This window comes from Carassius carassius, chromosome 12 (genome assembly GCF_963082965.1).
Source record: "Carassius carassius chromosome 12, fCarCar2.1, whole genome shotgun sequence".
In the NCBI taxonomy this organism is placed as follows: Eukaryota; Metazoa; Chordata; class Actinopteri; order Cypriniformes; family Cyprinidae; genus Carassius; species Carassius carassius.
Window position 1 is genome coordinate 31,145,630 of NC_081766.1, and position 14,316 is coordinate 31,159,945.

At 37.2% G+C, this 14,316-nt stretch overlaps 1 protein-coding gene across 1 annotated transcript; it reads right to left on the bottom strand.

The window, feature by feature from the left end:
* Positions 1-1,773: 1,773 nt before the first annotated feature.
* zbtb41 (zinc finger and BTB domain containing 41) lies at positions 1,774-12,746 on the bottom strand. The gene is made up of 10 exons (XM_059564105.1): positions 11,656-12,746; positions 10,692-10,899; positions 8,532-8,601; positions 8,250-8,397; positions 8,014-8,143; positions 7,818-7,913; positions 7,268-7,374; positions 6,047-6,152; positions 5,355-5,443; positions 1,774-2,805 (listed from the first exon to the last, which is right to left on the bottom strand). The coding sequence occupies exons 1-10, from the start codon at positions 12,692-12,694 to the stop codon at positions 2,201-2,203; spliced, it is 2,598 nt and encodes an 865-aa protein (XP_059420088.1). The 5' UTR covers positions 12,695-12,746; the 3' UTR covers positions 1,774-2,200.
* Positions 12,747-14,316: the final 1,570 nt, after the last annotated feature.

Consider the following 14,316-nt stretch of genomic DNA (forward strand, 5'->3'; position numbering starts at 1 on the left):
CCTAATCTGAAATGAAAGTAGGTTTTGTCTTTTATTGACATTTGCTCCAATAGAAATATGTATGGACACATATTAGCCCGCGTATTTCTAATCTATTAACTATATTGACATGAAAATACGCAGACATTTGAGTTGGGGTTATTATTATTCTTTTTTATATATATATTTCAGGAAAAATAATCGTACTAGCACAAAGACTGCATCCCAATATTTTTGCCCTGTAGACAAGAAGAATGTGCAAACCAGGGGGGGGGAAGGAAAGTATATAAAAAACAAGTAAAAACCGACAAAATGAAGGTAAGTCACAATACTGCGGACAGATAGCAACAGTGAGGACACGGGAAATAATCACAGATTATTGATCATGTCAACGTCTGATCCAAAGGTAAGAATTGAAATAATATACAGATAAATAACATATACATGAGAAACCGCATATAACAGGCTTAGAGGAGCATATGAAGAGGTTTCTAATGGCCAACTGATGAAGAGATGCTCCTGTATCAACAAATCCTACTATATTGCATCTATAAGCCTATATGTGTTTCCTCAAAGCTTTCGATCATTCAAGCTCAGCTTAAATCAAACACCTTTCACACCTAATCACTTCTTGCCGATAAAGCCATCTGAAAATGGAAACTTGACGAGCACAAATGAGGCCAAGTGAGATATGGGCAGACAGCAACAGTGAGGACACAGTGCAGGTGATTCAAATGGAAACCTTGAATCATTTTAACCTCTGATCCAAAAGTGAGAAAAAATTATTTGCAGACAAACGACATAGTACAGATCAAGCTCCAGGACGGAAATCACGGTCGTGTACTTCACCTGAGCCAAATAAGTCAAACTGTACCGTGTTACTGCTGCTTTCACATCATCTTATTTGGGGCAGAACAATCAAACCTTTCATTTTGTAGTGAGAAAGAAACCGCCACAAATGATCAAATCGAATAAAAAAAAAAGTAGAGAACCCCTGATCTAAACTGTGTTGGTGTTTGACCACAGAGAGGCAATGTGACACATCAAATGAAATGGCCAAATATTGTACCACATTAGCTCTGGTTTACTGCTGACCTTATACAGCTCTATCCACTATTTATTACCCAATTGGAATAGCTCACTTTATTCTGTTTTGTATCACAGTCAGATTTAGCTGTCCATTTGTTACAGATACATCAATATGTCGAAAACTATGTAGGAAATGATCATATACAACTAAAAATCGCAGAAAAACAAATGAACAAAACTGCTATGTTGATAAAATCATCTTTAAGTCTATAAAGCGTACTTTATTATATTTATTGGGAATCTAAATTATCAACATGATCGAAAAACCTGTTGTACACAATCTACTAAATGACTTCTGTTGATGTTATATTTAAAGATGAACACTTACTGGACTGAAGCTACTTAGGTTTACTTAACCATTAACAATGTTTATTTGTTCATCTCTTAATCATAAATATAAATTGCTCAGCAATTATCGGCCCCCCACCCCCACAAATAAAGCAATTATGCATTAATTATCATCTTACAAAGACTAATTATTGGGCGATATAGAGTGACATCTGACATTATGCATTTTATGCATAGGCTGTTATGCTCTTACAAAGATCTCATTGATTCACATTACAAGCTATCAGAATTTTATTTGACTTTTTTGGCTATTTCTCTAAGAAAGATTATTGTTATGTCTAGGCCTTTTTTATTTCCCCCAACATACCACCATGTGACTGAACGAGCGGACAAAATAAAGAAGCCCATAACAAGCAGTATGAAATAGCTTCCTGAACTCCAGAGTGCTTTATTAACAGAAACACAAGCAAACTTTGGTCTGGGGTGGTGAATTCAGAAGTCTCTGAGACTATTATTCATTCACACACCAACAGCAGGTTATTTCCTTCTGTCAACTATCTGAACACACAAATTTCATTTGCAATCATAATTTCATTATTAACTGTTTTCCCTTAGATATTAAAGCAATAGTTTACAAAATTCTGTATTTATTCCCATTCATGTCCTTTCAATTTCTTTTTTGCTTTGAATTAAACAATTTAAGGAAATTTCTGTAGAACCAACATGCATCATTTTAGAGTCAACTATGCCTTTAAGAACAGCACAACGAGACTAAATAGCAAAATGAATTTGTGTGAAGAACACAGATGCATGCTTGTACAGAACAGCACTGATGTGCTCTGAATTAATGAGTATGTTCAGCGGCATTAGACATGTTTTGCACAGCTGTAGCCGAGTCCAGTCCCAGGAGCGTTCCCAGGTAAGACTGCTCTCGAGGGTCCAGCATCTGCTCGGGCCGCACCGGGTGCACGATGTTGGTCGGCTGAGGCGTGAGGGTGTACTTTTCTAAGAACACCAGGTCAGTGGCGGACTGGTAGCCCGTCTGCTGTTGCTGGCTCACAGCTGGAAGGACCCCGTGTGGCGTCTTGTGCACAGCAAGATCGGTTTCCTCTGTCATCTGGACGGGGACGAGCATCACAGGGACGCAAACGTCAGCCGCCACACCCTGCAGCACGGTCTTAGGTGTGTTGTGGTACGGTTTGGGCGTTTCGTTGGACTCTGTGAGTTTGCTAGTGGGGGCCGCAGGATGGTTGGGCTGTTGCTGCTCGAGCGGGCGGCCGCTGTGCACGTGGTCCACGTGATACTTCAGCTTGTCCTTACGCTTGAAGGTAGCGCTGCAGTGCGGGCAGTTGAAAGGACGTACGTCTGAGTGAATGACCATATGTTTGGTCAAAGTTTTCTTGATGCGGAAGGTCTGGTTGCAGATCACACACCGGTGGGGTTTCTCACCTGAGCAGAGCAAAACACAGGATCAGGAAAAAAGCTGAGGAGCAAACAGCCATAATCTGCCCTTGAGGCAAGACACTACATCATTATTTCATGCATCGGTCTATTTTGTCTATTTCATAAAATGTTATTTTAATATTACACTTTATGTATTTGCACTCAGTGGTAGAGTTTTATTCCTATCTATATTCTGAAGTTTTTTGTTCATATATGTGTTTGCCTGATTTTACACAATATTTAATTATTAAAAACTTTGCTAAATAAATAAATAAATCTGGTTGCTGCAAATTTTTTTCTGATTTAAGGAGCTCAAAAATCTAATATGTCAAAAAAAGTAACAACAAATTTGAACCTGGCTTTATCCAATTTCTGTTCTGGAAATGTATGCAAATGCATACATCTATAATTAGATAATGCATATTTAAACATACCATTTCAGAAAACTTCAATTCTTAATGTAATCAGTCAACTAGTGAAGTATGGAGATATCTATTAGTTCAATTTTTTATTGTTACAATTGTTATTTTTGTTGATTTCATTTAATAGTTTGGTGTCACTAAGACCAATGGAAAAATATGGTAAAAGAGTAATATTGTGAAATTACAATTTAAACCGTTCTCTGTGATGCAAAGTTGAATTTTCAGCACCATTACTCACATGATGCTTCAGAAATCATTCTAATATGCTGATTTGCAGCTCAAGAAATATTTATTCTAATTAATATTTTCTGCAGGGTTTAATCAGTCAAATTTAAGACTTTTTAAGACCTTTTTATTACTATTAGGATTTGAATTTATGACCTACAAGAATTACGATAAATAACTTCAGTCATTAAAATTCCTTTCAAAAGTCTTTTTTATTATTATTGACTTTCATTGAAAGTAACAAGTTTTATTATTTAAAGAGTTATTCTATTATTTCTTAAGATTAAGAAACTGAAGCCTTCGCCTTCTTTTTCTTAAGGAATCAAGAACACAGGAACACTTAACAATTGTAACATTGTAAAGTAACATTGTAAATTAACAATTATTTTAATGCATTACTTTCCAAAATAACAAGTGTTATTGGTGTTTGGTCACAGTTTTCAACACCCACATCCAGGGCCGTAGCTGGGGTCAGCGGGGCCCCGGTGAAGATTGTACCAGTGGCCCTGTTTGAAATTGTTTAATTTGTATGTTAGTTCATTTTTATTTATTTTAGCTATTTACACAACGTTTAAGTTTTTTTCAAGTTTGTAGGTGTCCAGGTACAAAAACCGAATAATTAAATGTAAAATAGCACTGGATAGTCTTCAATGTAAAAATTAAATATACAATCAAACCTACATTTATTCAGACACCTTCAACATTTCTCACATTATTACAGTTTATCTGCTATTGCTTCTAAAATGGCTCTAAAATATGACAAGAACTTAGAGTTAAACTGTGACAGAACAAATTCGTTTATATCTATCTATTTCACTAGTAGTTCACTGTATGAAGATTCTTTGGGTATAATATGTCACAGTTTGCTTATACTCACTTACACAAATGTATTAGTGTCCTGTACCTACTAGTAAAATATGTATATAAAAAATTATATCTGGAGTCTGGATAATTTTTGGTTTGACTGTGCATAAATTCTTGTTAAAACTACAAAGTAATGCAGTCAAGAGCAGCGAGTGATTTTTCTTTCATTTTCTTGGATTAACATTACAGCAGCTAGTAGCTAAATTAGGCGCGGTCACTTTAAGAGACGATGAACGCATCTTTTTCCTCAATTGTTTACTTTCACTTAAGAAATAACTTACAAATAACTGAAAAAAAAAAAGTTTTTTCGAGCATACTTTTCCAAGGTGGGTATTTTGTATGTATTTGTCGGCACAAGAGCAAAAAGAAAGCAAATTCGGTGTACAAGCGTTTTGAGACGCCTTTCTCTGCGTGAGCCCTGAACACCTAAACGCACCGTCTTCGAGCCATAGATCGTTAAAGGTACATTTTCCCATCGTGATAGCCAGGATGATTTCAATTAAGCTAAGCAGTGACTCAGTATGATACAGTATGTTCGGAGTTCGCGCGGGTTTCTGTGAAAGTCCTTCTGACAAGTCTGTATGCTGCCGCATGGACCTTGTAGTTCTGGAACGCTGTGATACCAGTGTGATCCCATCCAGATTCCTCATACAGAACTACAACAGGCGAAACAAATGAATGCCATTGCCGCTGCGAGCGCATTTTGATGGAAGAACAAATTAATGGACTAGTCACTAGCATATCAATTTAAAACGTGGCTAAATGTTTTTTATGACCTTGTATGGAAAATACGGACGTTTTTATGACTTTTTATGGCCTTAAATTCTTAATGTTCAATTTATGACTTTTTATGACCATGCGGAAACCCTGATTTTTGTGGAAACCATGATACATTTTTTCAGGATTGATGAATATAAAGTTCAAAAGAACAATTGAAACATAAATCTTTCATAAACTCTTTACTGTCACTTTCATGCATCCTTGCTGAATAGAATAGTATTAATTTCTTTCGCAAAAAATCTTTTGAATGGTATTGTATTTTACCTGAATGTGTTCTGAAATGCGACATGAGGTTGGTCTTCCCCCTGAACTCTTTCTTGCACACCTGACACTGATGCACCACTGCTTTATACCTGTCAAAATTCAATACATGATCATGAAATCACAGATGCTCAACATCAACTGCAACCATTGTTTTATACTGCATAACAAACACTGAATGTCATCTTCTTCACAAAAAAACAATAAGTCTCAGTTCACAACACGTGTATGTACGCACACGATTTTAACCATTCTAACTAATGTTTGGGATAAACTATTCATTTGCATAAAACACACCCAACCCATCTCCATATAAGGGCTTTGCACACAACCTTTCATCACTCTCAGCAAACACATGACAGTCTCTAATAACCATGAGAAATGCCATCCTCAAAACCAGTTCAAACCTTTTTACAGTCTATGGGTCAAACACAAGAAACACCTTTAATGCAGACCCCGATTACATTAGTCAGCTGTACATACACGTATATCTACATTGTTTTTCAGAGAAACCTCAAAGCTTGAATTACAACAGCTTTTCTCAGTATATATTTTCTCAGTAAATTTAGAATCAAAGTTTAAGGTGAATCATGAAAATGTTTGAATGCAAACCTCACTCACAAATTTGTGCATACGTGTGCTTACAGAATGAGACCCAATGTGTCTTTTTGTTTCTGAAATTGATTTTGGTATACCTTCGCCAGATCTTCTCTCCCAGGTGAATGCTTTTATAATGGACAGTCAGGTGATCAGCACGTCTGAAGCACTTTCCACACTCCTCACACTGATGTGCTCTTTCCCCTACACACACACACGCACGCACACACACACACACACACCCACATGTTACAAGACTTCTCGTACAAGCTCTTTGATGCAGTTTTTGAACACATGAAGCAGTCATGAGAGGGATGAAGCATCTTATATGGAGAGTCTAATACTGAACCATTAACAACTCTCTATTTAGATTTTACAGTTTTTTTGCCTTAAAGGGATAGTCCACTCAAAAATTAAAATTTTTGTAACCAGGTTTTGGTCCCCATTGACTTCCATAATATTTTTGATCATACAATGGAAACCTGTTTGTTCACCAGCATTCTTCAAAATAACTTTTTTCATACAGTCCATACAGGTTTGGAACAACATAAGGGTGAGAATATGAAGACTGAATTTTCACTTTTGGGGTGAATTTTCTTTTTAAAGGGGTCATGAACTGCCTTTTTTATTATTTTGTACTGTTCTCTGAGGTTCACTTATAATTTTATCAAAATTTGACGTCAAAAAGCATCATAATTTAGAAGCAATAGGCTATTTTCTGCTACTCAATGCTTTGTTTGAATAGGCATGACGGATTGTCGACACAGAAGTAAACGCCCACTGCTATGATTGACTGACAGCTGTGTGTTTGACAGCTACATCCTTCACAGATGGGCACTGCTGTGATTTAGGATAAAAACACATAAATACTCAGCACATATCAAACGATCTGAAACAACAACCGAAGCAATTGTGACAACGTAATGAAAACAGTTACACTACATGCATGAATCGGTGGGCAGAGCGAAACAGGCAGTGATGTAGAGCAGGCTCTCTCTCGCGCTCTCTCTCTCTCTCGCTCTCTCTCTATCTCTCTCTCTCTCGCGCACTCTCTCTCTATCTCTCTGCCCTGTCAAAACTTTCACTCTATGATGGTTAAGCTGTGCAATTAATCCGCGAATCACATTCGTCAAGGGCCGGGGAGCAGCTGGCCCGTACAGTTAATGAATAACGGATCAACTACGACAGCCTACATTGCACATCCTGCGATGTGACTATCGGTGATTCGTACATCGCGATATCGATGCTTAAACGACACATCGTGCAGCCCTAATATATATATATATATATATAAAATGCAACTTGAATCTGAAAAACACCTGTGTGAATTTTTTTGTGTTTCTTTAGATGATCGTGGCGGATGAACGTTTTGCCACATTCGTCACATTCATAGCGCTTGTCCTCATGATGAATGCGAAGGTGAAGCCTGAAAAAAAAAAACAGCAACAGTAATAAATAACACGATCACATATTAATATCCCATTACTTTTAATCACGTTCAAATGTTTGGGGTTAATACTTATACTGATCAAGACCGCATTCAATTAAACTAACAGTAAAGACATTAATGTTGTTACAAAACGTTCCAATGTCAATTAGTAAACCGTTATTTTAAGTTGTAATAATGTTTACAGGTCTTACTGTATTTTTGATTAAATAAATGCAGCAAAGATTCTAAACTTTGACCCCGAACTTTTATATGGTAATGTATTTCAAGAAAAACACAACTAGTAATGATGTGTATATTCCTAATTTAGTATCATATGTTGCTTGCTTAACTATTCATCTGTACATATTCTCTCAGACTTAGTTTTCTGGAAATAAATCATGTTTGATCTAACCATAGAGTGGTTCAAGCCTCTCACAGACCTGTAGGAGCTTCCGTGACGGAAACTTTGTCCGCAGATGCTGCACAGGTGAGGTTTCTCCCCGCTATGGATCCTCAGATGCTCCCTGAGGGTTGTCCTGAAAATATTTTTGAAGATAAGCAGCTTGCATTTGAATAAAACATTCAAACCATTATTGCATTTGCCTACAGTTTTGGTGCCTAAAAGCAGCGTCATACCTCTCTCGAACTGATTTGCCGCACAGAAGGCAGGTCCATTTCCTCTTCCCCCCATGTGTGCACTCTATGTGACGCTTGCGGTTGCCCGTGTCATTAAACTGACGACCACAGATGTCACAAGGGAAGGGTCCTGGATATTGAGCATTTTTTTAGCATTAAAGATACACTCAATACAAGTTCAATGCAAGATCAACTCGTCTGGTTCATTAACAATATTGGGTTTCAATGAGCGTTACCTAAATGGAATTTTTCTTGGTGCTTCAACCGAGCAAATCGTGATTTAAAGTAGTCATCACAGTAGGCACACTTGAAGGGCTTGTCCTGTGAATGTAAGATCATGTGCTCCTCCAGATGAGGGCGACGACTGAAGGACTTGTGACAGATCTACAAAAGCAGCATCAGGAGAGAAATGATACTAACAACTGTAAAATTGTTTGCAACCACAATTCAGATGTAGCGCATGAAATAAATGTAGTGCATGAAATAAATCAAATAAAAAAACAAGACAAAGAACTAACGTCACATTTCCAGCCTTCGCTCTTCTTCTTCTTCTGAGTGAGAAACTCCTGGAGGTGGTCGGGGTGAAATCTGTTAGCAGACAATGTGTTGGACTGTGATCACATACTAAAGGCAAGCTAACAAAATATTTCATTAGCAAAACAGTCGATGGCTTCAGGAACATGTAAAAACTGAATAGGAAACATAATGCATCAAAACAGAAGAATGGACCCGGTTGACGTTTCCAGGAATCTTAGAAGCAGATCGGAGTGAATGGGAGACTACATTTTTTTCGTGATCCAATTTGCTCCAATAGTAAAATGAAAAAAAAAATAAAAATAATAATAAATAATTAAAAATCCATGATAGCGTTTCCACAAATTTCCAAAAGAAAATAGACAGTCAGAACAGAAAAAGACATCAGATTTAAGTAATGTAACAGTAATGTAATATAATATAGTAAGTAGAGTAATATAACACACAGTACAGTCTAACAAATGTGTATTAAATAAAAAATATTTAAAATAAAAATATACAAAATCTTTAGATTTATTAAATCTAAAGTGTTAATAACTGTGGAAAGAATTAATCACAGTTTGTAAAAAATGTTCCATTTATTAATTTAGTAAACAAATTTATAAAGTCAAATTTAAAATAAAAATGCATCTTCGAATGTAAAACCGTTGCATTTGAACATTAGGTGTGCGTTAAGGAGCGGCCTCATCAGTGACGAATGAGATGTGATGACGATGGAAGTGTCCTTGCATTATAATACGTTTGTTAGCCTGGGCAATTGAAGCCACTGCATGCAGCGCTTATAATGACAAATATTTGGGGAAAAGAGAACATCAATACGGAGAAGATATTGTTTACGTCCAAACTGAAACCAAGCTGTTCACACAGAACATTTTCTAAAGGGACATCCATCAATGTTGCACTCGCGTCTCGCATGAAATAGTCGCATGTTTAGAAAGCCATGTAAAATTAATTCAAGTTCAACTTTGAAAAAACATGTCGAGACTTTATGGTGGGTTTTTTCTCCATCCAACTGCAACTCGTGTTTACAAATGAAAAATGTATTTTATGTGTTTGGATTAAACTATGCTGTTTTGTTTATAGTTGTTTAAGCAAATTAATTATAATTCCTTTATAAACATTATTTTAAACATGCACTATTTCTTCACAGATATTCATGTCATCTGATGCTTTGAATAAACGTGCAGTATTATTTTGCTCGATGTGCCCTCTTGTGGCTTAAGAAGAGAAGCCAAAAGCATTTCTTCACCCTAACTGAAATTATGCATTTTAAATTCGAATATAATTAGAATTTTGTGAATATTTAAGTGAAAAAAAAGTTTCAGCCATTTTGACAACCCTATTACAAACCTTTATGACTTTCAAATGTGGAACACAAAACAGTTTTGGTTCCCAATATCTTCTAGCGTATGGTCAAAAAATATAATGGAAGAAAGTTAATTGTTTGACTACCAACATTATTCCAAACATTTTATTTTGTGTTCCACATAAGAAAGAAAGAAATACTCACTCCAAAGATGGTACGACCTTGACATTGCTTTTCATGTTTTCATATTTTCTACTTTTGAGGGTTTTTCTTTTTTTATGCTGATTATCTCAATGCTGATTATTAAAGTTGGGGGCGCAGTGCATTCCTTTCACATCCAGTGAGGCGGTCTACACTGCCATGAAACGTCTTGATTATATTATGTACGGTGGACACAGGAACATGAAGTTCTCTGGAGATGTGCTTGTAACCTTTAGAGTCTAGAGATGTTGTGTCGGAGTGCCTCAGATAATTCCTTGGTTATCTTTCTTTTGTCGATTCTCATTGCAGTACACATAATGTTGCAAACTGGAGAATGAGCCACTTTCTCTATTCAAACTGGCTCATCACATACAAGTGATTGGAAATAGAACAGGAGAATTTAATCCGAAGTACACAAGAATCTTTAAGCAAAGTGAATGTATACATTTAAGTGTACATTTTTTGCATCATGCTATTGAGAAAAGAGCTCATGAAATTAACATCGCAATGCAAAAGCAATCTTAATAAATACAATAGGCTCGACTTTCTAAAATGCTAAATTAGATTTTCATATTTCTGTTGTTTTCTGTGTGGAATATGAGCTGGATATGTTCTGGACAGGTTTTGTGAAGCTCACCTCTTGACATGTCTGCTGAGAGTCTTCTTACTGGCATGGAGTTTGTTGCAGAAGGGACACTTGTGCTCTTTCCTCTGGACGGGCGAATCACTGTCGTGTTTCTTCTTGTGCACGGTGAGGTTTGATTTGGTGGAGTAGCACTGGAGACAGATGTCACACTGGAAAGGTTTTTCTCCCGTGTGTACTCTGGTGTGACTCTCATATTTACCTACAAAATGAGGAAAAAGCAAAGCGTTGACTCAGACAGAGACTGCTGCATATATGCCATTCAGCAATTATTTCGTTTTTTACATTTTTTTGATAGAAATAATAATAAAAGTTTAAGCCGAACTGCTTAATAAAGCTTTCTTTTCAGGAATGTAATTATTTTAAAGGCGTTTCCTTCCTTATAATCTCAGGACAGATGGAACACAGTGGCATGAGCTTATGCATATATATACACATATTTTTATTCAACAAAGGCACATTAAAATAAGTTATTTAAGATGAAGTTGCTTTTTTACATTGTTACAAAAGATTTCTATTTCAAATAAATGCTTTCTTTTTATCAAAAACTCATGGTTTTGGCAAAAATATTAAGCAGCACAACTGTTTTCAACATTGATAATAATCAGAAATGTTTCTTGAGCAGTAAATCATCGTATCAGAGTGATTTCTGAAGATCATGTGACACTGAAGATTGGAGGAATGATGCTGAAAATACAGCTGCGCATCACAGGAATAAATTACATTTTAATGTAAATTAAAATAGACAGAAAATATTTTACAAGGTATTAATATTTCACAATATTAATTAAATTAATGCTGAAAATTTAATTAAAGCACAAAAAAAATTGAAATCACTTTTTTTATTATAATAATATTTTATGAATATATTAATATGATTGTTTTTATTCTATTTTTTGATCAAATAACCGCAGCCTTGCTGACTTAATTCGAAAAGCCTTCACGTTATAGTTCTCACCTATACGATCAAAGGTTTTGTCACATTTGGGACACTTGAGAGTCTTCTTGTTAGCGCTCTGGATCACAACGGGAGCCAGTCCTTCTGGAAACACATTCGTGGCTTGGCTGTGCTGGGTTTCCTTCTGGGCTTCAGCCACATGTTCCTCCTCTTGCTTCTCACCGTCTTCACACTCTGCCTCCTCGACCGTTTCTTCTCGCCCATCTTTACTACTTTGCTCTTCCTGCTCAAACGGTTGCTCTTCCTCACTTTCCTCCTCCTCATAAGCGGCGGCATCATGATTTGGAGTTTTTGGACCAGACTTTCCAGACGGGACGTGGCTATTTTCGCTCTCAAATTTAGCAGGGGTCCTCCTCTGGCGGGCAGATCTGCGGGTGGTGACCACAGATGTGCTTGCCATGTTTTGCTCGTCCTCAACTTGGCAACCAGAGCTATGTGACCTAGCCAGGTGATTCTCCAGAGACTTCTTATAGCAGAAGCTACGACTGCAGAAAGAGCACTGAGCTCCTGTTGAAGTCGGGACGTCCGGAGTCTCCGCTGGAACCTGCTGAACATCACGGTCTTCATCACCATGAGCTGGGGTCGCCCACTTTGCCAACAGATTTACAGCTTCCATCATCTCCAGAAAACAGGCAGCCTCGGACAGAGCAGGAATCTGGCTTTCTGGAACTTCGAATTCAGACGTGTACAGGAAGTCGAGCAAATGTCCAAAGATAAAGACCTCGATGTTATCAATGACAACATGCTGCAGTTCAGGGTTTTCGCTGAGTTTGGCATGAAAAAAGCCACTGCCGAAAGCCAAAACCACTTTGTGGGCCCGATACATCTTCCCACGGACCGTGACGGTTATGTCACAGAGCGATGGCAGCTTCTGCCGGTCTTCGTTCAAGAACTTCAAGAAGCAGCCATCAGTTTGGGATATTATCAGATGCCTCTTTTCCTGTGAACAGTCGTTAATGGCCACACCGTCAGATGCAGTTTCTTTGCTGCTGATATCTTTCACTTTCGTCTGCTGAGGTGCATTGACTTTCTTCTTCATTTTTAGGGTTTTAACACAAAAATTCCACTGAAAAAGAGTAATTACAGGACTGTTATAGAAACATTGATTATTGAGTGATGAAGTGAAACTGCAAACAATGTTTCTGCTTCGGTCTGTTCAACATGGTATTGTATTATGTTTGGGTACAAACTCCTGCTTGTTGTATTTCTGTCTTTGCTTATGTTTTCATTTTTAACAACCATTATGTGAATACAATAATGATTTCGTGCTGTCTGTTGTCTGAAGCAAATCTGATGGAGTTGAGTTTACAGTGCTGGCAAAACCATATTTTGTATCTCACACATTAATTTCATTGCCAAATTGTTTTTGTGGCATTACTACTAATACTTTCTGAAGGCAAATTATCTAAAAATCCCCAAAAATGCTTGAAGAACATGCATGTTGACTGATATCATCTCATTTGTTTCCACTATGTATCTAATGCCGCTGACAAAAAAGTAGAGACACTGCTGTGAAACTGAAGAGAGATGAACTCGGATATGGACTCAGTGACATGCAGCCTGTAACTTCAGACAGAGAGAAGAATTGACAGACCCATATATACGATGACATTTGGCTTGCAGTTTTGCACTGGGTCGAGGGGAATGGCACAACGGAATAAACGCATTACAACACAGTCAGCATACATTACATTGCACACACGATTCCAAAATCTAGCGCCTTACGAAAGAGGACAATGCGAATCTGAAGTGCACTACCCCCTACGGCCCCCCATTATATGATCATGCGCCCACAGGGCCCCTCCACAACAGGAGTGCGTTGACAAACGACCACAAAAAGGGCCCGTGGCGAGCTTATTTCCAGTTCCAGTCTTACCTTCGAAGAGAATAATCAAAAAAGTGGTGGTTTGAAGAGGTCACTTATTTTGCCTTTGTATACAAATAACAGAACACAGTTTTTTTCTTCTGATTATTAGACGCTTGTGTCCTTTTTCCATCGTCCGGGGTTCCTACGTCTCAACAAGCTGTTTTGTCATTGGCTGAATGCGATACGTCTTCCCCTGCCATAGGTTAAAATAAATAGTTTATTAATCCTCCCAGAATAACATTTATGTGACCTGAAATTGAATGAAAGTTAACAGCATATGTGTTTTAATTTATAAATAACAACAACAATAACAACAACAAACGTGCCACGAAGTCGTCCTAATGAGGCATAGCATTGTGGGTAATGTAGTTGGCTATTTGGTGAATAGAGTTAGCAGCTGTATGTGTGTGCGTTATATATGTAACTTTCCCGCCAGAAATATCGCGTTCCAGTATGATTGTATCAGTAGTATCAGTGCATCATCATTTTCTTTAAATTATAGCATTTGAAATATTTGTCCTATAAATGATTTTATGATTTCTCTGCTTATTACAGTAGCCACCATTTTTTTAATGCACTGTATTTTTACTATTTTTTGTATTTCTCTTTCAAATTGTGTCAGATTCTCACCAAATTTGGCTCGGATGACCATAAGACTGAACCAACTGAGCGGTCTCTGTACAAAAGTTATAGTTTCACAAAGTTAGCGATGTTGACCCAAAACTGGATGAAAGGCTGTATCTCAGTAACACTTTAATCTACTGAAAGGAAACTTGGTAGGCTTCATTAGCTCT

Bases quoted from the DNA above. Each gene is read 5' to 3' on its own strand.
- zbtb41 (XM_059564105.1), bottom strand. From the start codon at position 12,694: ATGAAGAAGAAAGTCAATGCACCTCAGCAGACGAAAGTGAAAGATATC. The intron at 7,375-7,817 runs GTCTGTGAGAGG...TTTTTTTTTCAG, and splicing joins CGTCACGGAAGCTCCTACAG to GCTTCACCTTCGCATTCATC. The intron at 6,153-7,267 runs GTGTTTTTCAGA...GTGTGTGTGTAG, and splicing joins ACACAAAAAAATTCACACAG to GGGAAAGAGCACATCAGTGT.